The following is a 13,030-nucleotide window of genomic DNA, read 5'->3' on the forward strand; positions in this document are numbered from 1 at the left end:
CCAGGAGGGCTCCGGGTGGCCGGCAGCGGGCCCCTGGCATCAGGGGCCAGCAAAGACGGGGAGACCTCCAGCGCTGGCGGTCCCCGACGGCCTTTCCCGGCTCTGACAGTGCCTGGGGCCCCGTCAGGGGCCGGCAAAGAGGAGGTGGCCTGGCCCCTGGGGGTGGAAGCTCCGCCCCAGAGGGTGGAAGATCCACCCCGGCATGCGGCCCACCCCGGGGGTGGAAGCTCCACCCCCCTTTCGGCCACCCCAGTTGTCTGAGGGACAGCAACCCGGCCCCCAGCTCAAAAAGGTTGCCTACCCCTGACTTACACTTTGTAAACTGCTTAGGGAGTGCTTAAGTGCAGTGAAAAGCGGTATAAAAAGGTACTTGCTATTGCTATATTTCCCCAGCACCTGCTGAGGAAAAGCATCCCCACAACATGATGCTACCACTACCATGCTTCATGGTGAGGATAGTGTTCTCACTATCCAGTGCAATGAGCACTGTTGACTTTGCACCACACATAGTGTGTTGTGACATTGTCAATCAACCTAATTTTTGTTTTATCAGAGCAGAGAATTTTTCCCTACATGTTTGCTGTGTCTCCCACGTGCATTTTAGCAAGCTCAAATGGGCACCGTCATTGTTATCTCCTCCTGCCTCACTTCAAACATTGGAACTTAAGCTGTAAGGCAACTTACAACTTAAAAAAGAACAATACAAAATTAAAAACATACAAAAAGTGAACATTAAAATGAAATGAAACTATTAACAGTATTAGAATGATTTAAATCTTCACTTTAAAAACATACAATCTGATTTAAGAGATAAAAAGAAATTTGATATGGGTTTGTTTCATAGACGGCTTTATTCTTGTCATTCTTTCATAAAAGCCCAACTTTGTGGAGCATCTGTGTGATAGTTTGGATAATTTCTGTCCCCTCTTAGCTGTGGCTCACTCCAGCTCCTTCAGAATTAGCATTGGTCTCTTATTAATGCCCTCTTTATCCAGCCAGTGAGTTTTGGTAGACTGCCTTCAAATGCACTTCACATGTGCTAATCTAAAAACACTCGTTGTGACATTGTCGACCTATGGCGATACCAAGGTGACACAATCACTGGGTTTTCTTGCCAAGATTTGTCCAGAATGGGTTTGCCTCTGCCTTCCTAGGAGGCTGAGAGTGTGACTTCTCCAAGGCCACCCAGTAGGTTTCCAAGCCTGAGTGGCGATTCAAACTCTGGTCCCAGAGTTGTGATCTAACGCTCAAACAACTACAGCACACTGGCTCTCTACTGTTTACATCTCTGTTATTTGTGTATCTTGGAGCTAGGGAAATTTTCTCCAAAAGAACAAGCTGACACTGTAAAGGTTACATAGCATATTTTGTTCCCCAAGAAATGAAGAAACTGGAGAATGGGCTATGTAAGCAAGGAATGGAGATTGGTTATTTACCTTATGAGAGGCTACATGACCAATAGAATTTTAGACTTCTATTGAATTTGTTAGAATCATGGAATTTTTCCAACACATGCAGTTTGCAATAGTGACCTAGCAACCTTGACAAACTATATTAACATGAAGAAACTCAGGGCTTAGGGCTCCCATTCTCTACAGATTCTAATCTGTCAGGATGGCAAATAGAAATGCTTTTCTTTTCCCTCAAAAAGCTGGATCCCTGATTCACCATAATAAGTGAAGGAGCTACAACCAAGCCCTCATGAGCCTGGCTAAAACTTCCTTCAGCTTAGCTGGTGGTGAGGCATGACAGGAATGGTAATTCATCAGAACCTGGATAGGTTCCCCACCTCTGATCTATACTGAGAGTTGCATGGGGGAAATACATTTCTGTTGAGTCTACTGAACCTCCTTGTGGCTTTCATCATCAGCCATAGTAGCATTCTAGATTGTCTCACTCAAATGAGAACTGGTATTTTTGGAGTGCATACAATATTTGCTAAAGGGTAGCTTCAGAATATGGTACTAAGGTCAAGTACTCTATCCCTTGGCTAAAGATCTATTGTGTCCCACAAGGTTCTGTCTTGTCCTCCAAGCTGCATTAACATTCCCAAAAAAATCATTGGGAAATATTATCCAAGGATTTGGCCCATGGATTCACAAGAATGTCGATGATATCAAACTCTAAAGCCCTAATCAGGTTTTTAAAATTGTGCTTACCAATATATGAGGAGGAAAGCATACTAGTCTCACCCCCTTGGCTGCCACTTTGCTTGCATAAAAATAATGTGTTTAAAGACGAAACGCCTCTATTCACGGAACCTCCCCACAAGAGTCAGCGTGTGGGGGGGAAAAACCATGTTTCTGGCTCATGTTAAAGCCTCCACAGGTAGATGAATCTCTTCTCTTCAGCAAGGTTGTTTTTCATGTGAGAAAGCAATGACAAAGAGGACACAGAAAGTGTCCTCCCTTCCTAATGTGTTAAATAAACACCATTAGGAATGCTTCAAACAGAGCTTAGCATTGCTGTCCATCTCAATCCACTGGAGTGACTGAAGTGCTGAATCAGTGTAAGGCTGGTAATGCATTGGCTAGAGACAAATGAAAATCCAGATAACATTAAACCATTAGTAAAATGATTATTAATAGTAACAGTGACCAAGTAAGAAAGAACCAAATAGTCATGCATGGAGTTACACTCCCTTTGAAAACTCAAGTTTCTAGTCTGTGCGTGAATGTTCATGAAGCCAGCTTTCTACCAATTTCAGTTGGTGTAGTAGCTGCATCCATGTAAAGAAGGAGGGCTGCTCATAGTGACATGTCCCCCAGAAATGCAACGTGTCCCATTCAGGGCTCTGTTTGAAAATTTTCCAGAAACCTGAGAAAGCTCAACATTTTACAGGTAAAGTTTTGACTGCAACTGGTTTTCAGTCCCCTGCACACATCCTTCTACAACAGACTCATTCTCTTCTAGTCCACTTCTGTTTTCAATTCAAAGTGGTTATCTTTGCCTTTAAACCATTAAGTAGCTTAGAACCTGGACATCAAAAGCACTGGCTCCTGTTGTATTCTAATTACTATTTGTTTTATAACCCACTTTCAGCTTGAAATATAACTTGAATATAGGTTATATTTGGATAGGTCTGAGGCCCCAGCGTAAATCCTATCCTTTGGCACTCCGAGACTAAGAATGTTAAAATCTTAACAGGCTGTTCTATTGATCAACAGAAAATAAATGTATCTAGGGGTATGGAGTGCTGAAAACCTCAGGGTGCTGCTCACATTTGGGCAAAATCCAACTCTGATCACACAGAGTAACAGTAATGTGATTGTGAGAAAGAGCTACCATTGTGTCAATTCAGAAAAAAGACCTTTTAAATTCTTTCATCAGAAAGTGTGCCTTCTAGTCATTTCCAACTTTTGGTGACCCTAAGGTGACCCTATCATGGGATTTCCATGACAAGATTTGTTCAGAGGAGGTTTGCCATTGACTTGCCCTGAGACTGAGAGCATATGACTTCTCCAAAGTCACCCAGTGGGTTTCATGGTCAAGCTGGGAATTGAACCCTGCTCTCCAAAGCCACTGTCCAACACTCAAATCACTAAGCCATGCTGGCTCACATCAGAAGACCTTCTATTACTGCTTGCCTGTTTCCCTGTCACAAGTCAAAACAGAAGTACAGAAGTGTTCCTCGCGAATAAAATACATATAGCCTAGAGTGTTAAGGCACTGACAGATGACAAACACAGCTAATTCAAATTTATGACTGATATAAACTGCAACTGAACAATGATGTGGATTTCAGAATAATGGAAAGCTGTGAAGTATAATACAACATTATCTTGTTGGTACTGTAAGTAAACACTGAGAAGTAAGCCTGATGAGGAAAACAACTTTAAATACAATAATCTTCCAAAGTCACACTTAATAAAAGAAACCCTTGAATTTCTTCTGGGTTTCTAGCCCTCTCAAAACCTGTATATAACACAGTTATGGCAGTACTCCTTGCAAACAATAAGGAAACAATTAATAAAATCCAAGAAAATATAACACTTTAAAGGCCATTAATGTAAGAGGACAGTTTAAAAAAAAAAAAGACATAGTGCTGCTGAGTATGAAACTCAGTGAATCCTGCCTTGCTTGCAACAGCTTACACTACAAAAATCTTTGCCACATGTTACAGTGAGAGAAGAAAGAGCTGGAGATGATCCAGCAATCAAAAGGCTGCAAAAACAATTTAACAGGAGCGAGACCATCAACATGTAAAAGCCAAGGTTTGCTTCTCAGCAGGAAAATAAGTAAGATGCTTGCCCTCTGAAGCAAAGATAATAAACTATATAATGCTGTTTATTTGTGTCTTGGTCTGGCTTTCACATTTTTTGACTGACCACTTTTTCAATACCAGCATATTACATATAACAGTTATGCTGGCAGATGACATTTAATTATATGGATACTTCAGACTCATGCAGAAAAGCTGCAAGACAGATCTATCTGAGTGTCAACACAAAAGAAGTCAAATATCACAAGTATTGAACACACTATATACCACTTCCAATCTTCAAGTCAAAAATTAAGAAATGAATGAAAGAAAGGCCTGTTCACATATTAATGTGAATCAATTAATTAATTAATTAATTAATCAATGAATTAATCAATGGGCCCTTGGTATCCACTGGGGGTTTGTTCCAGGACTCCCATGGATACTAAAATCCATGGAGCTCAAGTCCCATTAAATAAAATGACACATAAAATGGTGTCCTTTACATAAAAAGGCAAACTCAATGTTTGCTTTTTGGAATTTATATATTTTTAAAATATTTTCGAGCCATGGATGCTGGAATCCATGGATAAAAAATCCATATACAGTATATGGAGGGATGACTGTATGTATCATGATAATTTTATAGGATATTGTATATACTCTAGCCTATACAATGACCAAGGATTGGGCTGGTATTATGACCTTGGCATACCGCACACCACTGATTCCATCCCTGGATATTCACAAGTTAGCATCTTTGCAGGGAGAAATGTTACATATGAGTAGCTCAAAGACTGGCTTCCTTTTTGAAGACATCAACACTGCTCCAGGGGGAGTGCCCAGTGCCATATTTGATGCCACTGGCACTGTGGCATTACTGTCCAGCTATCACATGGATAACATGTAAAGCAGGAAGGCAAAGTGCAGACCATGAGCTGCATTTTTATGGCCTCCAGGAGATACATTTTTCCCCACAACATCTCTATATGCACTTTAGGGGTGTGGATGACATCCCCCTGCTCCCCCAAAAGTTAAAAACATTTTTTGCACACGCACACACACACCCAGAAAGGCTCCAAAAAATCCAATGGAGACCATATAATGTGCATTTCCACCTCATTTTGCAGCCCTCTGGGCCAATGTAGGCCCAAGCAAGCCCTTTTTTGAAAACCAAAACATGGTGGGAAATCTCCCATGATGCCAGAAGCATTTGGAGGTGTTTTTTCCCCCCACATCTCCGAGGTGTCCTGGGGCTAGCGCCCTAGCCTTCTACGGTTGCCCACTCTTGATCTATGTTCAAAAGAATATCTTAAATAGGATGATCTCCTTTTTAAATGAGTTTGTAGAGCTAGCTTAATAAATTTAAAAAAAGAATTATTATCTTCAAGATTATTTCTATCCTAAGGAAGTTACAAGCTTCCATTCTGGAGATCAATGTCACATCTAGAGTACAGCATTAAAAATATAGCTTAATAAACTTGTACCCTTTTGAAGGCACAATTTTCACTAAGAGATATTGTTAAATTTAAATGTATCTATTGTTTGTTGTTATGTGCTGCCAAATCACTTCCGACTTATGGTGACCCTAAGGTGAACCTATCACAGGGTTTTCTTGCCAAGTTTCTTCAGAGTGGGGTTGTCATTACTATCCTCTGAAAGTCACTCAGTAGATTTTCCAACAGAAGCTGATCATAGTTACGCTGGAAGATCTACAGATGCCTAGAGAGAAAACTTCTGTAGGGATTTGTAGGTCCTGCAACACTATTCTATGGCATGCTTCTGCTATAGAACATACAGATGCCTAGAAATGTGTTCCCTCGGGTAAAAAACATTACAGGCCTAAATTAGCAGTTTTTCCACTTTCACGAGGCTGGAACCTAACCCCCGCCAAAGTTGAGGGCCAACTGTATATGTGTCATATATGGGAGTAATTAGAGGGGAAGGGGATCTGTTTGATTTTAATCCCACACAGTTATAGTGTTAAGATGTAATTGCCATGGTTCATTCTTATGGTGTCTCCACATATTACAAATCTCAGGATTCTGGCTAAAGCAGAATCATAGCATTGTAGTTGTGTAGTATGAATGGGCCTGTGCTGTGTGTAACCATACAGTAACAAGCATACTGTAGCAATTTTTGCCATACAGAATAACACACAATGCTGCATAAAAGAGATACACCTATGGAAGACTGTGCTAGATCACACCTTTGTGTTAATTTTTAAATGATTTAGGCAGGAACTGGGAAGCACTACACCTGGCTAACCAGGTCCTGTTTTATAAACATGAGGGCTTTGGGGATTTGCAGTTCTGTCTCAGAATTCTTCTTTTCTACTTCCATGCTTACAGAAAACTTTGCCAGCACTCATCCCACTTTACATGGAAAACTCTATCTTTTAAGTATGACTACTGCTTCACCCTGAAACAGGACAGATTTTCCAAGATGAAGGTGTTTGGAATACCTTCTGCAATATGACTATGTCAGCATTTTCCCCATTATGAACCAATTTTTTTAAATAAAGTTGCAAGTTAACATCAAACCATCCTGAGAATGACAATACAAGTATTTTTTTAAAAAAAAACAAAACAATTTGCTTTCTAGTGCCAATGGCAGTCTATAGATAAACTATCTTGGAATTGCAGATATGAACACAACCATAACATTTCATCATGCAAGAAATAAGGAAATATAAACATATTTATTGAAAATATTTAATCATGTTAATAATCATATTTACTTATGCTATGATAAATTTCCTGTAAATTATTATAATTGTGGTGATGGCTTGGGGAGGCTTTTATGCAAATATCTGACAATGGGGCTAACAGACAGTTTACGCTTACTGTAGCCTGCTGGAAAGTTTCACGATCATCTCCGCTTCTCTCCTTTTGAAAGTGAACGGGGCAATGTGATTACTACCCATTGTTGCTTGAGTATCACTTCAGCCAGGAAAAGAGTTGTAAAAATGACAGGAAAACACAATGCTGTTATCACATAACACAGTAACACATACACACATAGTAATTGAGAACACAAACTGCCTTTTTGAAAACTGGCAAAATGTGCCACTTCCTTGCTGTGGGTTAGTCTGTAGCATTTCTTGGTTTAAAATATATAGAAAATACATTGCAGAAGTTAATGCTGAAGCCTTCTTAAACATTATTGTTACTAAGTCAACATGTTACATGAAATTGGTGGAAGGCTACAATCTGAAGCAAACTTTCTTAGAATTAAACCCAGCTAAAATATATAGGACTTAATTCCAGTAGAACTTATTTTGGAAGAATGTTAATTTCAACTGCATTCTTTATTGTATGAATTACCTGTGATTAAATTGTTAATTAAAATGAATAAAACATGAAAGGGTCCTCCACAGCACAAATTACTACATTTTTACAACCTTAGTGTTTCACACTGTTGTTTTGAAAAAGGAAAATTTCTTACCTGAAAACTACTGCTTGTGTCTTGGATCCACCAATCAGGAGTGGTAGGCTACTACCTGATTTTTTTAGGGTACAGTAAATTGAGCCCTTCTCTGAATAACTGTAAGAGCTATGACCTAGCTTTCACTATCGATTCTTCAATTACTTAAAGAACAAGTAAGATTTTCTGGATCCGAACTTTCCACAAATATTTCCAGGTAAGAAATGTCCTACTCTAACTTTGAGAAAACTATTTCTTTAATACAGGATAGAAGTCATGGGAAAATATGTTTACACAAATATAAACTAAATGTCAAGACAATATGCTCATGAAAACGACATACCAAAATCTACTGGGTCCCCTACTAACCAAGCATAGAGTAATATCTGTCATGTTGGTTCTCCTTCTGCTGCTTAGCAATTTTTAAAAATTATTTCAATAAATAACTAAATATCCAACTAAACACTCATGAGTAAGAAGAGGAGAGAAAGTTCACCTGATTTCTCAGTCAGGTCAAGAGCTCTAACAGGAATGTGTAAATATGGGATAAATGACTTCCTGGCAAATATAAAAAGCAAGATGAATAAATAACTCACTGCTGAAGGTATTCTGTACATATAAACCTTAAGACAATGTAATGGATAAAGACAGACACTTAATGATCCAATCAAGTGTCAGAGTACACTGCCAAAAGCAGCACGTATTTTCAAGGCACTCTTCTGAAGTGTGAAATGGTAAGAATGTTTATATATGACAATGGAGATAAAATTACCAGTCATATACTATAATCCTTCTTGTTATCTGTCCTCATCTTGACTATCTACTCTCATTTCAGCTATAGTGTGAAATACAATGAACTATATTATCTGCCATGGTCATAAGCATTACATCAATACAGTCATTTCAGAATTCTGAAATTTTCCTGTGATTAGTTCTATCTCAGCAGATATTGACTGGTAATATCCATACCACCTGAACAAAGTGTAATGGAAGATTGCATTTCACTCCTCAATTCTGACTCTCAGTCAAAAGGGGGGGGGGGGATCCAGAGTGGGAAGGTGTTTGTTCCAATCCTTATGCACATAAAGTTAATTTCAAACCTCTGCTCAAGGGAAGAGGACATGAATACCAGCTGTTTGGCTAAAGTTCCAGAATGGTCTGCAACTGTCCTATACAGGAACCATAAGTGGGAGAGCACAGAGACTCTGAAGACAGAAAATAGCTACAAGACAGACAGCTAACAATCTAATACTATCTCATCAATTCTAGATGCAGAAAGCCAAGAACAGGCACATCCAATGAACACACCTTAATGGCAGCAGTGTTTCCTTTTTTTGGTTTTATCTAAGACAATGCCAATTGTTTGGGAATTCTTCCACTGTTCCACAATCTTCACAGTCAAGATATCAGTTAATTTCCATCCAGGTCTGAAGCTTACCCCTCTAGTGAATCCTTTAAAACTAGTTTAGGGTGGCCAAAGCTAACACTCATCTTAGGAAGACAAACATTCAATGTCATGGCATATCATTCTATAAAAGGTGTCTCTTACACCTGGAAGTTTTCAATAATTCTTGTTTCTGAAGAGAAGCGAATGATTTTTTACACAAGAAGAAAAGGTGAATGTTGGGATCATTTCCAAATCCAAGTTCTAAGCTTTCCAGCCACATCTCTTTTTTCCCCCCACACTGCTGTCAGTTTTACAGCACTAAGCAAGAAAAAAAGGATATACAGAATAGGAATACTGAATTGTTGGTGTTCAAGATCTGAATATAATGCTTTCTGATCAAACATAAATGCAACAAAATACTACTCTGTTTGAATGTTTGTTTGCATTTGAAGTGCCACTTGTTTTGAAGAGATGTGTCCAATTCTGTGAACTAATGACTGCTACAATATGCTGTGCGGTAGATGAACCCCAGTAATTACCGTATATACTCAACTATAAGTCGACCTCATGTGTAAGTCGAGGGCAGGTTAACTTGGAGGCTCCTTCAGTGTGTGTATATGTGTGCATGCAACAACAGGCTTTTTGCTTTAGCATTTCAACTTTGGTTTCAGCCTTCATTCCTCGGATATCAGTGGCCAGGACAGAGACTCTGTTTGTTTGTTTAATAGCAATTAATCACCCAGGACTCTTTCTGCTTGGCTCAGGACAGAAAGAAACTGCATGGGGAAATCTGAAAGAGTTGCTATCACATTACCATACTGACCTGTAAATAAGACGACCTGGAATTTTGGGGTCAATTTTTGGGCATACATTTTTATATTTATAGACCAGTATATACTGTAGATGAGGACCAACCTGGGGAAACTCCACCTCACTTTCAATAAAAGCTATGTACATATTCTTCTGGCTCTTTAGCAGCCACTGCACAACACAGCAACTCTATAATTCTATTATTCTATGATGCAGCAGGGAACAAGCATGCTTGTCACTGTGTGGAAATGGGTTACAGTTCCCATTTGTGACCTTATCCTGGAGCCAAGACCCTTAATCCTAATCCGTTCCAATCTGGCAGCAATTCAAAGACATAGCTGTTAGTCTGGATCAGTATGAAAAGGGATCTTGTAGCATATTCAAGACTGCACTGCAGAAATAACCTAGGTTGACACCATCTTAACTGCCATGGCTCAATGATATAGAATCCTAAGAATTACAGTTTGTCATGGCATCAGAGCTCTCTGACAGAGGTGGCTAAATGTCTCACAAAACTACAGTTCCCAGAATTCCATGGCATCAAATAATGGCAGTTAAAGTGGTATCGACCTGGATTATTTCTGCAGTGTGGATGCTGCCTGAGAGTAAGAAACCGATAACATAAGCTTTTGTAGACTTCAGTCGACTTCCTCAGATGCTGCATATTAGGAAACTGGCAGCACAGAAATGTCAAATATTCATCCACTGAAGAGCAAAAATGTGTCAAGTAATACAGTCATCCCTCCATATTTGTGGCTTTGATATTTGCGGATTTGATTATTCACAGATTTCATTAATATGTTCTCTCTAGGGCTGTCTAGGTCCTCTAGTGCAACTCTGTGATCAACTTTAACTAAAAGTTGCACTGAAAGACCATTTGTAGCTACTCCAGTGCAATTCTATGATCAGTGTATGTTGGACATTGACCACAGAGTTGCACTGGAAGACCTAGAGATTCCTAGAGAGGTGTCCTCTCAGGTAAAAACAGTGTTTTTGTTATTTGTTTTTCCATATGGCTTTTCCATATTCATGGGGGTCTTGACCCTAGCGAATATGGAGGGACAACTGTAGTTCTAGACTGCCCATGATTCACTATAGGAGCCTTTGACAGTTCCAACAACACTGTAATGGTGCAGGGGGGTGAGGGGTGGAAGAGAAGATGAATACTTGAGTTTCATGGCATTACTGTTCTTTCAGTCACCTATCAGATGCTGTATATGTCATTGTACAAATTCTACTTTTTTACACCAATTTTTAAACAAATTCCTGCACAAAAAAAAGTGTGTATTGATCTGAAACCTCCACAAGCTTTCAGAATAATCTGTTAGCAATCTGTATAAAAATCTGGCCCTTAGTTCTATCTCTATATCCAAAAACCAATCTGAAGGCAGCCCAGAAACACAAAAGATGACAGAATAGCACACAGTGTAACAATATGTGCATAAGTGAAACTTTAGAGTCTAGACAATTGATGTAGCATCCATGGTGAAACAACCAATGCAAAAGTTTACAGATCACAAACTGGGCAATCTATCAATCCAAAAACAATTATACAGTATGTTGACATCCAATGCAAGTGTTCAGGAGAACAAAATCAAGCTGACCTACAAGCATGTTTTGGCTAAATCACCAAGATCAGAATAACTACTCAACTTTTGTTTTCCAAAAAAACTACTTCTTGTATTTGTCAAATTAGAATTCTAGGACCAATAAAAATAGACAGTTGAATGGAAACCATGCTGCTGTCCAGATGTTGCTGAACTACAGTGCCTAGAAATTCCTTACCACTGGCTATGCTGGTTCAGACTGATGGGAACTGCAATTCAGCCCCACCTGGAGGGCGGCATGAGCCTCACCACTGAAAGACTGCATTATGTTTTACTATTTTTAATCACAAGGACAATATATAAAACATCATCTATACTACAAATTTTAAAAATCCTTTCTTACTAGTTATCAAGATGACAGGCAGAAACAGAATACATTCTATCTTAGAGGTATACTGGCAGGAAAGTTTAGACGAAACTATCACATCCAGGTGCTATTCAAGCCAGGCATCCTTCTCTTGAAGAAAGTAACAGACAGAGCACAAGTTCCACAAAAAGCAATGTACAGTACAATAATGCTAAAATCGGATCTTCCTTCCAAACAGAACATCCAACAAGCACATTTTTTTTATTTATTCCCTTTAGAAACCACATGACCTAACTCTATGCTTTTGTATGCTCCTTCATAGATGCAGAAGAATAAATTGTTTTAAAGAAGAGACATCCTTTTCTCATCCTGCATGTAATAAAAGCCATGGGCCTCATACAGACAGCCAAAATAAAGCTGCTTCGAGTCACTTTGGAGGTATGGTGTTTCAATGATACATGCATCCTAAGAGTCCAGAAGCCGCACCAAAGCCATGCTCCAGTCCTAAGGACTGGAGTGCACCTTTGGTACAGCTTCCAGACTCTTAGAATGCATGCATCATTGAAACACCATACAGTGGTACCTCGGGATACGAAATACCCAGGTTACGAAATTTCCGGGATACGAAAAAATCCCATAGGAAATAATTGTTCCGGGTTACGAATGTTTTTTCGGGTTACGAAAAAAATTTTGGTGCTTTTTTCGGCTTTTTCGCACGGAATCGCGGCTTTTCCCCATTAGCGCCTATGGCATTTCGGCTTACGAAGGCTTTTCGGGTTACGAAAGCGGCCGCGGAACGAATTAATTTCGTAACCCGAGGAAGCACTGTACCTCCAAAGTGACTCGAAGCAGCTTTATTTTGGTTGTCTGTAAAGGGCCAGAGTTTCTTACCGGCAAAATTCATCACTGCAGCCTAACCAGTCCCTGATCATAGCCTGTCAACCAAACAAAATATACCTAATAGGCGATTAATTTTTGTGGGCAGTAACACATCAATAACTAAATCCTCTTACATTACCATCATGGACACAAACACTGATCAGACTGCCCATAAATTTCAAAAGGTTAGAAGGTAAAGCCTCCAAAACACTGCATCCAAAACCCAAAGGCCTAACCTTACAGGAGAAATTATCTGAACTTGCCACCTGGATGAATAGAACAACAAACTGTATCACAAAATCTGTCAACACAGGTGTACTTAGGTTGCATTTAAAATCAATGCCAGCAACCAACTATAAAAAAAGAAAAGAGATCACAAGCAGGATTTTATTTAATCACAATAAATTCTCTCT

The 13,030-nt window shown here is 39.3% G+C and overlaps 1 protein-coding gene across 13 annotated transcripts in view; it reads right to left on the reverse strand.

Annotated features, from left to right (window-relative positions):
- The window catches only part of MAP2K4 (mitogen-activated protein kinase kinase 4), a 67,266-nt gene that overhangs the window by 33,329 nt on the left and 20,907 nt on the right, over positions 1-13,030 (reverse strand). For 11 of the 13 annotated variants that reach the window (XM_042449533.1, XM_042449532.1, XM_042449539.1 and 8 more), the window contains one exon: positions 7,048-7,143. The exons of the other annotated variants lie outside the window; for them this stretch is intronic. In XM_042449533.1, coding sequence (XP_042305467.1) covers positions 7,048-7,143 — 96 coding nt within the window. The remainder of the gene's footprint in view (positions 1-7,047; positions 7,144-13,030) is intronic. 13 annotated transcript variants of the gene reach the window in all.

The sequence above is a fragment of the Sceloporus undulatus genome, chromosome 2 (assembly GCF_019175285.1).
Source record: "Sceloporus undulatus isolate JIND9_A2432 ecotype Alabama chromosome 2, SceUnd_v1.1, whole genome shotgun sequence".
Taxonomy (NCBI): Eukaryota; Metazoa; Chordata; class Lepidosauria; order Squamata; family Phrynosomatidae; genus Sceloporus; species Sceloporus undulatus.